The sequence below is a fragment of the Neofelis nebulosa genome, chromosome 3 (assembly GCF_028018385.1).
Source record: "Neofelis nebulosa isolate mNeoNeb1 chromosome 3, mNeoNeb1.pri, whole genome shotgun sequence".
Lineage (NCBI taxonomy): Eukaryota > Metazoa > Chordata > Mammalia > Carnivora > Felidae > Neofelis > Neofelis nebulosa.
In genome coordinates, this window is record NC_080784.1 from 145,169,040 (window position 1) to 145,184,701 (window position 15,662).

The window sequence follows — 15,662 nt, forward strand, 5'->3', positions numbered from 1 at the left end:
GGGCTGCAGCCCCAGGCTCCGGCCGGGCGGAGACTCGGGCGCCCTCCTTTTCCAGCATATTCATTCCCGACCCCGCCCCGCGGCTGGCGGCCGAGCGCCCGGGTGCCCCGTTCCACGTGTGGCCCGCGCGCGGAAAGAGCCCAAGTGCGCACAGCTGCCGCGCGCCAGCCGGGCTCTGCCCCACCGCCGTTCCTCCCCGCTCCCGCTGCCCGCAGGGTCGGGTCTCGCTTCGGCCTGCGCCCGGCGCCTCGGCGCCTCCTCCCCGTAGCCTCTCAGCGACGGCGTGGCCAGCCAGAGACCCGGGCTTCCAGGAACTTAGAAGCGGGAGAGGCCGACGTGCGTCGGTGACGCGCGGGGTTGGGGCTCTGGCTGGTGGGGAAGCCGGCCGGATCGGGTGGAGTGGTTTGGAAGCACAGCGGGCGGCGGGCGGGGAAACCCTGTGGAAGCTCCATTCGGCCGCCACTTAGCTGCGCCTAGCCTCCGCAAGCCTCCGCCACCCGCCGGTACAATGAAAGGATTGGACTGAGACCCGTCCATCTATCAATGCCAGTCTTCTCAACCACATCCAGTCGTTGTTTCTTCCTCGACCTCTTTTTAGGGTGTGTGGTTGTTGCAAAATGCGTGCCCTCTTGACTGGATGTTGCCCAGGGACAAGCTCCTACTGCAGCGTTTATTAATAAAAATTGCAACCCTCTTTGTTAAGCGCTGTGTGCCAGGTAATGTATATGTTTAATTTGATCCTCACAAACCCACATCCGTGTGAGATCAGAATTACACAGATTGCCTCCTCAATTCACTCCTCTGTTGATCTGATGGCTTTGCACACCAGCTTCAAGCTGATAATTCCCACGCTCGTATCTGCAGCGGGAGCCTTTCTCATGAACCTCATTTCTACACCCAACTGCTAAAGCCACAGCTGGCAAATATCTACCTGGGAATAATTAGTAAAATGGCTCCCTCTGGTAAAACAAACCCTTCAAATGTGTCCCATGTTGAGGCACACAGCAACTCTCTGAAGGAGTTACTAGAGGGCTGGTGCCTCCTTAGGGTCACGACTCCTACAATCCTAAAGGAAGGGGGGTGGGGGGAGGGTGGAGACCGGGGGCCTCTCGTCCCGGATGCTAACAGACATTTCAAACCCAACTCACTCAAGTCTGACCCCCTGTCTTCCTCCCCAAATCCGCTTGCCCCGCCTACCTCATGGGGTGGGGGGCGGAGTGGAGAGTGGCAACCACATCCTTTCCCATTGCTGGAACACCAACAACTTTGAGTCCTCGGCTTTCCTTCTTCCCCTCTCTCAGAAGGCAGGAAGTAGCAAACCGCCACTCTTTCTTCAAAATGCTATGTTAAGAGAGAGTTCTGCTTCTCTGCAGACACCCTGGTCTGCCACCATCATCTCACCTTGGATTATTGTAGTCACCTCCCCCTGCTCTCCCTGCTTCCACCCTGAAGGCTCTACAGGCTACTTTCAAAGCATAGGTCGGAATGATTCTTTAAAGCATCCTCTGAGCCCAGGACCCTCCACTTGCTCTCTATCTCATGACAAAGAGTCCTTGTTGGTTTGCAACCATCTCAGGAGCTTCTCAGGTGTGATCTGAAAATGGCCCCAGTGCATGGAGCACAGGGAGAAACTAAAGACCAAACCACTCCAGATTGGTAGGTCACGATTTTAATAAGCAAGGGGACTTAGGGAGCTTGTTTTGGGCCCTGAAAGATGAGTGGGGTAGTTTGCAGACATCCGTCCAGATATCTATCCTTTCTCCCTCACCCTCTACAGGTTGTTGCACAAGGGCAATCTGCCCTATGAGCCCTTCCCTGATAATCCTAATTTTAATTACAACCCCCTTCACCCCATACCATTCTTCGGTTTCTTTTTCTCCCTAGCATTTAGGGCATCACTTCTAATACAATGTAAAACTGATGGATTCGTTCTACTTGATTTGCTTCCTTATCTTCAGAATGTAAACTACACAAAAGAAGGGTTTATTGTCCTATGTTCTCGCTGAATTCCTGGCACCTAGAAAATGCCCAGAATAGGCCCTCAAGAAGTACAGGTTTTTTTTTGGGGGGGGGGGGGCGCCTGGGTGGCTCAGTCGCTTGAGCATCTGACTCTTGATTTCTGCTCAGGTCATGATATTGGGATCATGTGATCAAGCCCCGCATCGGACTCTGAGCTGTACATGGAGCCTGCTTGAAATTCTCTCTCTCTCCCTTATGCTCTCCCCAGCTTGTGCTCTTGTGCTCTCTCCCTCTCACTCATGCTTTCTCTCTCACACACACAAAAATAAATACATAAATACATACATAAATAAAACATTTTTTTAAAAAAACTACAGGCTGAGTGAATGAATCAAAAGCTCAATGTATTCTCAGTCTAGAGCTTAATGTCATCTTCTTTATACAAGTTCGATCTGCGTTTTTTAGCACAATGTAGACGCTACTTTTTTGTCAAATAGGTTTCATGTCTTAGGCTAATTAGGAAGTCAATGGTGAACTTTTTAAAGACTTCTAAAGTTTAAAGCTACCCATACATCTCAATTCAGGCAGCTTTAAGATTAAAAAAAAATCGAGTTGAAAATACTGAAAGGTGGTCTCAGAGCTAAATTTTAAAGAAAATAATGTCACTATATAAAATAACATTCTCATGGACTCTGTCTTGCTAACTGGTTCTTAAATCTTAAGATTATTATAGAGCTGATTTTTTAATAGTCAGAATTTTGTAGAAAATTTTAGAATTATTCTACTTTTGTCAAAGTAAAACTTGATGTCATAGGATGTCCTTGAATTTTACTAACTCTAAAACCAATCGACTGAATGATTTTTATAAACAGAATGAAAATTCTTGAAGATTTTCTTTTTATCTCCTCACTGAGAACTTCAGTTCCCACTTCATTGGTCTAAGTTTCTTTATAAAATGTGCTTGCAAATGAAATCCCAGATCTGTAAAATCATAGAAAGCAAGCCCCCTTATTCATTTCCAGTAATTAGACGGTTTATTGTTGTCATCAACTGCTACTTATGAAAAATATAACCAATTAGTGATGTAATTCTTTCCACCCATCAGAATTATTTTTACATTGGTATCAGACTTCTCATGCAGCATTTTAAAAGAACATTATTTATTTGGCCTTCCTTTTGGCTTTTCGAAACTTAAATGTTGACTGATTTTTGTGTTGCTGCTTTAAAAAAAAAAGCACTACTCCACTCACTACCGTACTTCTTAAAAGTCTATGGCTACATATTCTAAAATCATGCTTACTGCACTGACTGTACCTGTTTATCACACACAATTGAAGAGTGTTGCCTCTATATAGAAGTCCTTTGAGCCTAGGAAGACAGAAACAAAAAAGGAAGGCAAATTCGATAGAAACAGGGGTGGAAGATGATGCGTTCCGCTGGGATGTGTTGAGTTTGAGGCAATAGAGGGAAACTGGAACTGGGGGCATGTAGTTTAATAAGAGATACTGGAAATTCCTCACAGAGAGGTGGCAGGAAAATCCGTGGTAGAGATTAATGTTACAAAGGGAAATCAAGAATGCACTTCAGCCTTTGGCAAAATTCCAAGAAGACTGGAAATCTGCCTCCCTGTTGCTACTTCTGTTGCAATTACGTCTTTATGATATATTTTCAGGGCCATAATGTAGTGCCAATTTTCCAACCGATCACTATTCTATTAAATTGAATATAAACAGATAGCTATAGATATGGATGATATTTTTAAAATAACTTAAAAATGTCCGATACATAAGGAAGTCAGTGATAGAGTTTTAAAGACCATTCATATTTATATTTATACTTATATATGTTAATATTTATGTGTATTAAGACATATGTGTATACTTACATGTAATTTTTTTTTTTCTTTAACTTCATGCAAGAAAAGAGTCCTCCCTCCTTGTGTGGAAGGATGAAGACAAAACAATTAAAATCAGCTTTGTTTTCAGGGCCAGGGGATTAAAGAGGGTGGGAAGGAAGAATTAGGGAAGAGAGAGAACAGGGAGACTTGTTTCTTGTTTCCAAAGTCGGTGCAAGAAGGTGTTGGGAAGGGGGGTAAAGGGGTGTCACTCAGCTGAATTTAAAAGGAGACAGGACTAATAAGAAATGGTTGGATTTGACATATACAAGGTCATCGGTAACTCTTCAGTATTTGTGACAGTAAGCATTCAAGTTTGGAAGGCTGAGGAATAAATGTGAAGGCCGTGAAGTCCAACGCTGAGTTAGCCTCCTCTTGAGAAATTTGGGGGCAAAAGGTAGGAGAGAAATAGAAGTGTCTCTTAAGAACAGAACAAGGTCCAAAGGAAGTTCTTTCAGACCAAGAGAGACTTACCTGGGCATGTTTGTATGCAGGAAATAACCAGCGAAGACTGAAAATTAATAAAAGGAAGCCTCCTTTTAAATGGAGTCGGGAGACCAGGAGGGGGGAGTTCTGGGGGTCTACCACCTGTGGTCAATTGCAGACCCAACAGGAACAGAAGTACTTTGCAAGGTGATACTGCGTTAGCTAGTTAGCTACTACTGCACTAGCCCAACAGGAGGAAGAAATGTTTCTTTGCCCAGCAACAGCCCAGCCAATGAGAAGCCACTATACTTTGACCTCCCAGTTTATGCCAATGGACTTTTTGTTATTAATAGCCCTCCCAACATCCCCCTTCCTCTAGAAAAGGGTGTTTCTCTCCTTTGTTCTCCTTCATGCTAGTGTCTGGTTTTGCTGGTGTTTGCTTGTTTCCCATTGCAATTCTCTACTATTCCTGAATAAACCCATTTTGTTGGTAAAGTAACTGGCAGTGTCAGTTTTAAGGTTACTATGACAGCGACTGAAGATGTGAGGAGAGGAAATACTTAATGGGAATCCCAAAAAGGAGGAGGAAGCAGTGGTTCCGGGGCCACCAGTGGAAGGGCTGGCCTCCGACGAAAGAGGACACGGGCATTGAAAAAGAAAAGAATGAACATAAGAAACGTTTTAAGATAAAAGGAGGCAAGGAATGAGGTTATCAGCTGAGTGAGAGAAAGGAGGTACAGCTGAGATTTGAAGGAACAGCCACAGGCAGAAGAGATTACCTATTGGGAGACCTGCCCGTCCTGGATCATGTTGATTCTTCAGTTCCGGGCCTCTGTTCTCCTTTCCCCGATATTCCCAGGGCCCTCACCCACACTCAGACCCCACCTAAGTGTCCAGAAGACTACAAACCACTTGCTGGTTCTGTCTGCACTTCCCTCCCGTCTGGCTGTGACCCACTCTGCAACCACTTCTGACTTAATCCTCGGTAAAGTACAGCTCCCAGCAGGCCATCTCCTCTGTCTACCAGATTAAATTCGACCCCACTTTAGCCTTCCAAGGTCTCAATGACACAATCGCAAGGACCACCCCGGGCCATTCTCTTACCACTGATCTGCACATTCCAGCCAAACTGGGAATCTCCCAGCTGGAACCTTCACTCATTGGTCTAGAGATTTCCTAAAAGCCACTTCCTTACATGAAACTTTTCCCCAGTCCACAATCCCATTCCCCGGCCCCCAGCCCTCAAATTGATAGGTAGTCAGACTTCAAAGAAAAGAGTTACAGATTGTAACTCTCTTAGAGCAAAATGGGAGATTTTCTATTATGGTACAATTAATTTTGTAGTTTTTCTCATCCTCACATTAGATCATAGATTCCTTGAGGGCCAGAGTTTGTTTGTTCTTTGTATTTCGTGGAATGCAAAGTCTATTATCTAATAGGCCTTTTTATCCTCTTTTTTCATTGAATACCCGATGTATACTGGCACTAGGCTAAGTGCTTTATAAGGATTATCTCATATAATGCCCAGAGAGAAGTAAGTTTCCCAGGGTCACACAGCTAATGAGTGACTTAGCTGTGATTTGAACCCACTATTCTGACCTCCCAGGACTCATGCTCTGAAATTCTAGCTATGCTGAATCCTGAGGGGTCTTAAGCCATGTCCGAATTTCGAAGCATACATTTTAGACGTGAGTGTGCAAATTTGGATGTGTGACACATTTATGGTGAATTTCAGTCTCGTTCTTAATTTGTAGTTGCCCGCTCTGCAAGCCCTCCTTAGGAAAATGTCCTCACCACCACCAGCACCTGTCCACCGCTGTCAAGCCCCTGGCTCTTGCTGCTCCACATAACATTAGCCACAAGTGAAACCTTTCTGCAAAGCAGTCACACTGGAGCTGCCCGGTTTCAGATTTCACAGAGACATTTTCTAACTGCAAATGTTTGCAAACCTCTGACTCATCTTAGTTCCAGAATAGATTCAACCCTGAGATCTCTGATGCTAACTGATGAAGCCTTTAGAGAAAAGGGAAATCTGTGTTGGGCGAATCCAGCTCACTGTATAGAAAGAAACAAAGTTAGATTACTGCTTTGTACTCCATAAAATGGTGGACTCCAGATGGAATAAAGCACTAACTGTAAATGGTAAAACTACTACAAAACTACAAACATTACTAAAAGCTAATAGAACAAAATCTAGGAGACTGTCACTGTGATATTGCATAATATAGGAGGCCAAAATACGTCTTGACTTTATCAAAAGAAGCCTGTCTAATCATCAAAGGATGCCATAGACAAAGTTAATAGACAGATTCAGATGGGGAGATTTTTGTGTTTATTTATTTATTTTTGAGAGAGACAGAGAGACCACGAGTGGAGGAGGGACAGAGAGGGAGAGAGAGAGAATCCCAACAGCCTGTCAGCGAGACCGAAGCAGGGCTCAAACCCACAAAACTGAGATCATGACCTGAGCTAAAACCAAGAGTCGGAAGCTTAACCAACTGAGCCACCCACGTGCCCTGATTTTTGTGTTGTTAAAACAGTAGATATACGTGGGATTATTATGTAGATATACAATGAACTTTGACAAATTCACACACACACACACACACACACACACACACACAAACATGAGACCCAATGTAAACTGAATAGGGAATACTTTTCCCTGGGGCCTAGCATGGTGCCTGGAGCATCAAAGGCGCTCATAGTAATTTTTGGTCAAATAAATAAATAGCTAGCAAAAAGATACAGAAATACTTAAATTCACTGGTAATCAGATAAATGCAAATTAAGACAATGATATTACACCATTTTACATCCAAATATTAGAAGATGTGATGTTGCTGGTGAGAGAGTAAACAGGTAGAAATGATCTGGAGAACAATCTGGAAGAATTTTGTGAAATTAAGTATGCATATACCTCATGACCCAGTAATCCCACCCTTGAACATGTCTGGCCCAGGGAAAATTTTGCACAAGACCATAAGGGGACACACAGTGTTATTTGGGGTGACCAAGTTCAAAGCCACCTAGATGCCCATCATGGGGAAATAGCTAAAGATGTTGGATGCCTATGAAATCCTATGCAGTAGTTAGACCAATGAACTAGATCTACACATTACAACATAACTAAATCATAAATACATGAAGGTGACAAAAGGTAAGAAATGAAGGTTTCTTGTACATTCACATTTATGTAAATTGAAAATATATACACACTCAACACTACCGTTTCAAAAATGCATGCATATTTCAGGTCAGTTATGTAAACAGACTAAAGAGAGTGACTTTGGTGGACAAATGATAGGAATGGGCATTGGAATAAAGGGGAATGAGTAAATGACCAGAGGAAGGCCTTTCCCAGACATGTGAGGATAATACCTCTGAGGTAGGGCTTCTCAAACTCGCATCTGCTAAATGCAGATTCCTGTTCAGTAGATCTGCGGTTCTGCTTTTCTTCTAAGCTGCAGTTGATACTGGCCCTGCTGGTCTCGGGACCTCACTTTAGGTAGCAAGGAGACCAAGGGATAAGGTTAACAGCTCTGGAAGGTTTAAAAAGAAAGGGAAGGAGGAAGGGGATCAGGAAGGGAGACACAAATCACTTAAGGGTGCTGTCAGGGACATCCAGAGCAGGGGCAGGGGGTCTAGAACACACAAAGAGAAAGATCGTAGTAGCCACGATCTCTGATTCTTGCAATCTGTCATGCCAGCCTATACCACACACCCAACTCTTCACCAAGTGGAAACAGTTCATATATTTGTAGTGAGGAGAAAGAGAGAGCAAGAGCGAGAGCGAGAGAGACTCCCATTCCCACCAGATGCAAACTGTTACTGAAGAGAATGTAGGTCAAAATTCTTTGGAAAGATCTTTCCAAACCTTTCTATTCAGAGCCATGCCCTCAGCACCACCGTCAGCAGGGCTGCTGTCACCCCTCATTGATTGCGGTCATATTGTGCATCACTGACCCTACTATCTTCTTTGGTTACTCCTTAATGGTGTGTTTCCCTCATTAGAGTATAAGCTCATGAGGGTAGGGAATTTATAGGTTTTCTTCTCGTGTTCTATAGAGTGCCTCAAGCTCTACAAGGTAGAGGCTCTAAGTTTTGAATGACTAATGAATGAATGAATGAATGAGCGAATGAATATCAGTGTTGATGAAGCACTAGAATGTAATACCAAATTATTGGAGGCAAATGTTCAGAACGAAATTTTTTAAAATTTTTTAAATGTTTGTTTTTGAGAGACAGAGAGCAGGGGAGGGGCAGAGAGAGAGAGGGAGACACAGAATCCGAAGCAGGCTCCAGGCTCTGAGCTGTCAGCACAGAGCCCAATGCAGGCACCACACCTATGACTTGACTTGAGCTGAAATCAGACACCCAACCAACTGAACCACCCAGGCACCCCAGAACAAAAATTTTTTAAGAACTGACCATGATCAGGGCACCTGGGTGGCTCAGTCGGTTGAGTGTTGGATTCTTGATTTGGGCTTAGGTCATGATCTCACGGCAGTGAGATCCACATCAGACACTGCGCTGGGTATGGAGACTGCCTAAGATTCTCTCTCTCTCTCTCTCTCTCTCTCTCTCCCCCTCCCTCCCTTTGCCCTTCTCCCCCACTTGCGCTCTCTCTAAAATAAAAAATAAAGAATTGACCATTATCTGCTTGGGAGAGAGTGAGGTAGGTTAGAAAAGGACAGACCTAAGCAGAATTATGGTGAGGGAAAAGTTTGGAGTGACTGTTATCCCCTGTTTCTTCTACCTCTTTTCAGTATTATTTTTAACTACTTCCTGATCCCACCCACCTACCTGACCAAGGCACTGTCAGTATTGTTGTCTGTTAACATGTGTCATCTAGGAAGTTGTGTCACCAGTTCTCTCTCTTTCCTCTCTCTCTCTTTCTCTCTCTCTTTGAAGGTCTCCTATGAATCTTACTGGGTCCATACCACAAACCCACAGATCTCTTCAAGATAATCCCTTCTCTACCTTGAGATTAAGCTGAAAAACATCCTTCAGTTTCTTGGAAGTTCTATTGTTTGAGTGAAAGAATTTGTGAGGCAACTTTAAAAATTTTTAGTAGGTCTTTTGTCTGACTGAAAGGTACTCGGGGGCACCTGGGTGGCTCAGTCAGTTGAGCGTCCAACTATTGGTTTCAGCTCAGGTCATGATCCCAGGGTTGTGGGATCAAGCCCTGTGTCAGGCTCCACACTGTGCATGGAGCCTCCTTAAGATTCTTTCTCTTCCTCTGCCCCTCTCCCCAGCTCATGCTAGCCCTCTCTCTCTTTCTCTAAAATAAAAAATAATATGGGCACCCGGGTGGCTCAGTCGATTAAGCATCCATCTCTTAGATTCAGCTCAGGTCATGATCTCACGGTTTCATTAGTTTGAGCCACACGTCAGGCTCTGTGCTACCAGCTCAGAGCTTGCTTGGGATTCTCTCTCTTTCCCTCTCTCTCTGCCCCTCCCCCACTTGCACTGTCTCTGTCTCTCTCAAATAATAAATAAACTTTTAAAAATATAAAATAAAATAAAAACTAATATTTTTTTTTTTAAATGAGAGGTACAAAGCATCATCTTTGATCTTTCTGAGGTCTTAACAGTTTTAACAATTACATCCTTGGATTCATCTTTATACCGTGTTTTCATGGAAATGTCCTTTTATGTGTCCTTTTGGATTTGATCTTTGCTACAAATCATTTCTAAATTTAAACATCATTTGTCATCTGAGAGACTAGGAATCTTTCAAAACCATAAAGTCCTGGTTCCTTTTTGTTTAGCTGTCCTTATTCCAGCTTATCTACCTCCTCTTGCATTTTACTGTAAGCAGCAAGAAGCAGTATCTTCAGTACCTTCAACACTCTGTAGAACAATCGCTTTAGTTATATCACCCAGTTCATTAGGTACCGTCTCTACTTTCCATGTTACTTTGGGTGACAGTGTGGCTAAAATTCCTGCTATTGTATAACAAGGAGACCATTTCTCACCATTTCCAAAGTGTTTAACCTCATTTTCCTGCAAGCCTTCACTCACAGCCTCCTCAAAGTCCATGAGGCTTCTGCTACCAATTTCTTCAAAGTTCTTTAATCCTTCATTAACACTGTCCTAAAACTTCTTCCTGCTTTAACCTACTTCCCAGTCCTGCTCTCTTCCAGCATCCTACTTCCAGGCATTAAAATTCTATATTGGTCTGGGGTGTCTGGGTGGCACAGTCAGTTAAGCATCTGACTTTGGCTCAGGCCATGATCTCACGGTTTGTGAGATCGAGCCCCGTGTCTTGCTCTGTGCTGACAGCTCAAAGCCTGGAGCCTGCTTCGGATTCTGTGTCTCCCTCTCTTTCTACCCCTCCCCAACTCATGCTCTGTCTCTTTCTCTCAAAGATAAATAAACATTAAGCAAATTAATTTAAAAATTTTAATCGATATTGTTCATCTATTGCCACATAACGAATAATCCCTAAATGTAATGGCTTAACACAAGAATCATCAGAGTAGTGTTTATGGGTCAGGAATTCAGAAGCACCTTAGTTGGGTGGTTGAGGCTCAGAATCTGTTATGTGGCTGCAGTCAGGATGTCAGTCAGGCTTCCAGTATCATCTGAAGTCTTCATGGGGCTGGAGGATCCACTTCCAAGATGGCTTATTCACATGGCTGTTTGCAGAAGGCTTCCATTCCTTTCCATGGGGGCCTTTCTATAGGTAGGATGGGTGTCCTCACAACATAACAGCTAGTCTCTCCCAGAGCAAAGGATCCAAGTGAGAATAAGGAGGAAGCCACAATGTCTTATGATTTAGTCTTAGAAATCACCCATCATCACTTCTCCCACATTGTCCTGCTAAAAACCAAGTGTAGATACAGCCCACACTCAGGGAAAAGGAGTTACACACCACATGTTGAAGGGAGAAGCATTAAATAATTTGTGGACATTTTAAAATCAAACACAGATCCCCCCCTCAAATCAGGAACTCCTTAAAGGACTTTCTAAAGGAATTTCATGTCTTGCAGCTATTAAACTGAGAGAGAAAGAGGGGGAGAAATGGACCTTTTGAATGAGCTGAATTAAAATACCATTTGAATTCACAGCTTTGCCAGATCTCTTTTGTGAAGATAGAACATTGCTTGGGAAAGAGTGAGACCCTGAATGCTGAAATGTGAACACACAGGAAGATTCAGATGGCTTCTAGTTCCCCAAACCCCCGAGCCTATGGAAATACACCACTCGGATCTCCTGCTGTACAGAGTATAACTGACTGACACTGGGCTACTGCCGACCCTTGCACTGAGGCCATGCTCTCTGGGGCTGCTCCCAAACCAATGACAGAGCACACGGAAGTACCAAGGCTGGGCCATTCTGGCAAGATGTGAGAATCCGCCTTTTGGCAGCTTTGACTTGAAGACTCCCCATTGGCCTGGCCAAACCGTTATTTGAATTAGGTTGCAGTTCAAGATTCTTCCTTCCCCAATCCCCCTTCCTTCCCTCTCTCCTTCCACAGGCATCACACATGTACTGTCATCTAAAGGCTCTCCCCATGTCCTCCTGCTTCCTCTCCCAGGAAATCTCTTTAACTTCGAATCCCATTTTGCCATCTGCTCCTTGGCAGACGCAAGCTAACACAGCCTTCCTTGTCAGATTCTCCCTACTCCCCTGTGTGTGAGGCTTTTCCCTCCTCGCACGAAGCCTCTGTAATGACCTTTGTGGAAATAGCTGATTCTCTTCATTCTCCACCCCTAACATCTTTCATACCCCTGAATTCTCCCGTCAGTAATGTGCTAGAGACTCTTTGTACCAGATCACAAAAGGCAATTAATAAATTCTCAGGAATTTAGTGAGCTGGCTGGGTAAACGTAGTCATTATTAAAACTTAAATATACTTACAGTAAATTGCATTCACAGGGTGCCTGGGTGGCTCAGTCAGTTAAGCCTCCGACTCTTGATTCAGGCTCAGGTCATGGTCTCATGGTTCATGAGTTCGAGCTTCACATCAGGCTCTGTGCTGATGGTGCAGAGCCCGCTTGCACTATCTCTCTCTCTCTCTCTCTCTCTCTCTCTCAAAATAAATAAATAAACTAAAAAAACCTTTTAAAGTAATAAATTACATTAACCACAAAGGTAATAAAAACTCAAAGACGTATCACTTTCTAGTTGTTAACAAACTTTCGTTAGTATCTATGCTCTTAAAGTTATTTACATCTACTATATCTGGGTGTTGGAAATAAAATATAATGGTGTACTAGCCTTCCTTTTGGATATTGAAGGCCAGATTTAGATGTGCTGTTTCAGCTCCTTTCTTCAGTAATCTGAGAGGTTGCCAGCTTTGAGTGCAGCCTGCAGCAAGAGAAGACTTGTAGCTGGTCCAGGAAGCTCTGGCCTCTGATCCAATGAATCCAATGTGCTTGAAACACCTGTGGCAGATAAGGCTGCAGAATGGAGCTTTGTCACGTCCAGAAAGGTGAAGCGGAGCACAGGCCCCTAGCATTTTGCAGCTTGGCCCTGAACTCTGTGGCATATAACTGTTCTCCTTTTGAGAGACTGATCTTGGTTTGTCGCTTGGCACTGATAAATATGGGGGCCTGATCATGAGCCATTAGGTAACCAAGCGACTGGTGCCCGTTATAAACTTGGGGTCATCTGATCCACCAATCCATAAAGTCAGCTAGTATTTAGCGTGTGCACACACTGTGCCAGGCTCTCTTATGGGCACTTTACGCATAGCATTTCCTTTGATCTTCACCAAAATTCTGGGAGGCAGTTCTGTTATTACTGCTATTATCCCTATGTTAGCTGAGAAAACTGACACAGAGAGAGGATGAGCAGTTTGCCCTCTAGTCATCGAGCTCATAAGTAGCAGAGCTTGGCGTGAACCCAGGCCCTCTGGCTCCAAAGTCCACATGTTTAATTACCAAATTATATTGCTTCTCACGATCACGTGGAAGTTTTCTGTATGGGATTGGGCTTGAGCAGAAATTGAAGACACAACAAATTGCATGGAGTGCCCAGTCCTCTCACACGGCCACTCTTCCTCAGCCTACACATCTGACTAGGGATGTTCTCTGAGATCAGGTCTCTGAACAGACAACCTGCACAATACGATCACAGCAGCCACAAGTGGACGCCACAACACTAAAGCCCAGCTCAAGGCTGGCCCTGAAGAACAACTGGGGAGAATTTTCCAGTAGGGCGAATTCTTAGGATTTCATCCTGTTGACCACATTGTCTGAAAGGAGAAATGGTCTGAGGTGTACATGTCACCTATACTAGTCAGTAGCTGAGGATTTAGCTCAGCAGCCAGACTCGGAAGGATCACAGATGCAAGGCTGATGGTGACAAAGATGCTTGGGAGAAGAGGTATTCAGGGGATCTCTCAGAATGGATCCTCTGGAGTATGAGGATATTTGGTTCTTCGTGAATACCCACCAAAGGTCTCCACTGTAGAGGAAGTGCTCAATAATCAGGTGAAAAGGCTTACCTAGCCTTGGATGTCAGCCCACTTCTTTCCCCAGGCACTCCAACGTTGCCTGGTGATCTCATGAACAATGTGGGCATAGAGGCAGAAATGCAGACTATACGTGGGTTTCAGCAACTTGGACTTTCCCCTCACCAAGGCTGATCTAGCTTCTGCTCCTGTTGAATATTTAGTTGTCCGGCAATTAAAACTAAACCTGAGTGCCTGATATAAATTAGGCATGAATGTAACAAAGCCAGGAGCAGTGTGGCCAGAAAAAGAAGTAGATTCTCTCCAGACCACCACTGCCAACACCACTTCTTACTCAGCACCTGACTGTCAGATCCCAGCACTGATTGCCCAAATCCTGCCCCAGCCTGTCTCATCGAACCAGATTCCTCCTCCACGGGGCGTGCAGGAGGAGCAGCTGTCCTTCTGTTGCTCTTGTGGGCTACCATACATGTGGGCATGTGTGATGAGTTGAAAACATCCAGGAAGTCTGAGAAAAGTGGCCTAACTGGAATAGCTACGTTTTCTGATTTGGATTTGTTTTTCTGTGTAACCAACCTCTGCCCACACCAACACTGATAGATGTACTGAATGTGTATTCACTGCCATGGAATTCTACCCAACACTGGTTCTCACTAAGTAACTAATTTTACAGGAGTGGGCTGAAACTGTGGGGTTCATGCTTCTATCATGTACTCCGTCACCCTAAACTCTGGCTTCACAGAGGGCATGGCAAAGACTCATTTTATGGCACAATTGCTATGTAGTCAGTACAACATACAGATGATTGAGATGAAATCAGGACAGTCCCTAAGGATGAAAGGTCATCACCCAAAAACTTTATATTTGAAGACAGATTCAGTAACTCAGAAAACTTTGGGACTCAATATGCTTTTAATAAATTCCCTTTTTGATTAAATTTTACACAGTGGGTTTCATAGAGAAAGATCTAGAAGGATATGTTCCAATGAGTTAAGAGTGGTTATTGTTGACTCTACAGGAATTAGTCACATTTTCAATATTACTTTTGTTAGTTTACTTTTTCTGATTTTCCTGACAGGAGCATTAACATTTTAAACAAAAAATAATTTTTGGAAAATTAACTTAAAAATCTATATCATTCTGAGAGGCGCCTGGGTGGTTCAATCGGTTAAGCATCCAACTCTAGATTTTTGCTCAAGTCATAATTTCACAGTTTGTGAGATCAAGCCCCATGCTGGGCTCTGCACTGGCAGTGAAGAGCCTGCTTGGGATTCTCTCCCTCTCCCACTTCCCCTCCTTCATGCATGTGCGCGCACTCTCTCTCTCTCTCAAAATAAATAAATAAACATTTTTAAATTAAAAAATAGAAATATATATCATCTTGAGTCACCATTAAACTTTATGACTTATGACATTTATTATCAAGACTAACATGTCTTAGTCTTTAGTTTAAAATTAAATAAAATAATATTCTAAAGAAAGAATAAAGGAGGTGTTCACTCAAAACCAAGGAAAATAATACTATTGGAAAATGCAATAGAGTAATTCTGCTTTTATTATGGTTTTATACGTTTTTTACAAATAGCTGATATAACTATGTTATATTGACAATGCCACAAAAATATGAGAAGACTATATGTGAATATTGATCTCACAGTTGATATGATACATAAGATACTGATTAACAGAAGCAGAGAGCCATTGTGAAATGTTTGTATTAGGTATGAAATTATGAACGTTGCCAAGTCAAAGTTGTACAACCACGGAACACTCATAAATTGTATTTAAGGTTTAAAAATGAGGTAGAGAAATAGCCAAGTATGTAGTAAATAAAATTGGTCTAATCATCCTCCCAAGATTCTTCTATGCTTGAGTTATTTTATAGAAGTCTTATTACACTCACATTAACATTCCTTCCTGATGTACATCTTCTCAAGGAACTTTAAAAAAAAAAAA

General features: G+C 43.3%; 1 protein-coding gene across 1 annotated transcript in view; it reads right to left on the bottom strand.

The window, feature by feature from the left end:
• Positions 1-15,238: 15,238 nt before the first annotated feature.
• Positions 15,239-15,662, bottom strand: part of FAM47E (family with sequence similarity 47 member E) — a 36,833-nt gene continuing 36,409 nt past the window's right edge. Inside the window, exon 8 of the mRNA XM_058722234.1 lies at positions 15,239-15,646. Coding sequence (XP_058578217.1) covers positions 15,611-15,646 — 36 coding nt within the window. The 3' untranslated portion in view covers positions 15,239-15,610. The remainder of the gene's footprint in view (positions 15,647-15,662) is intronic.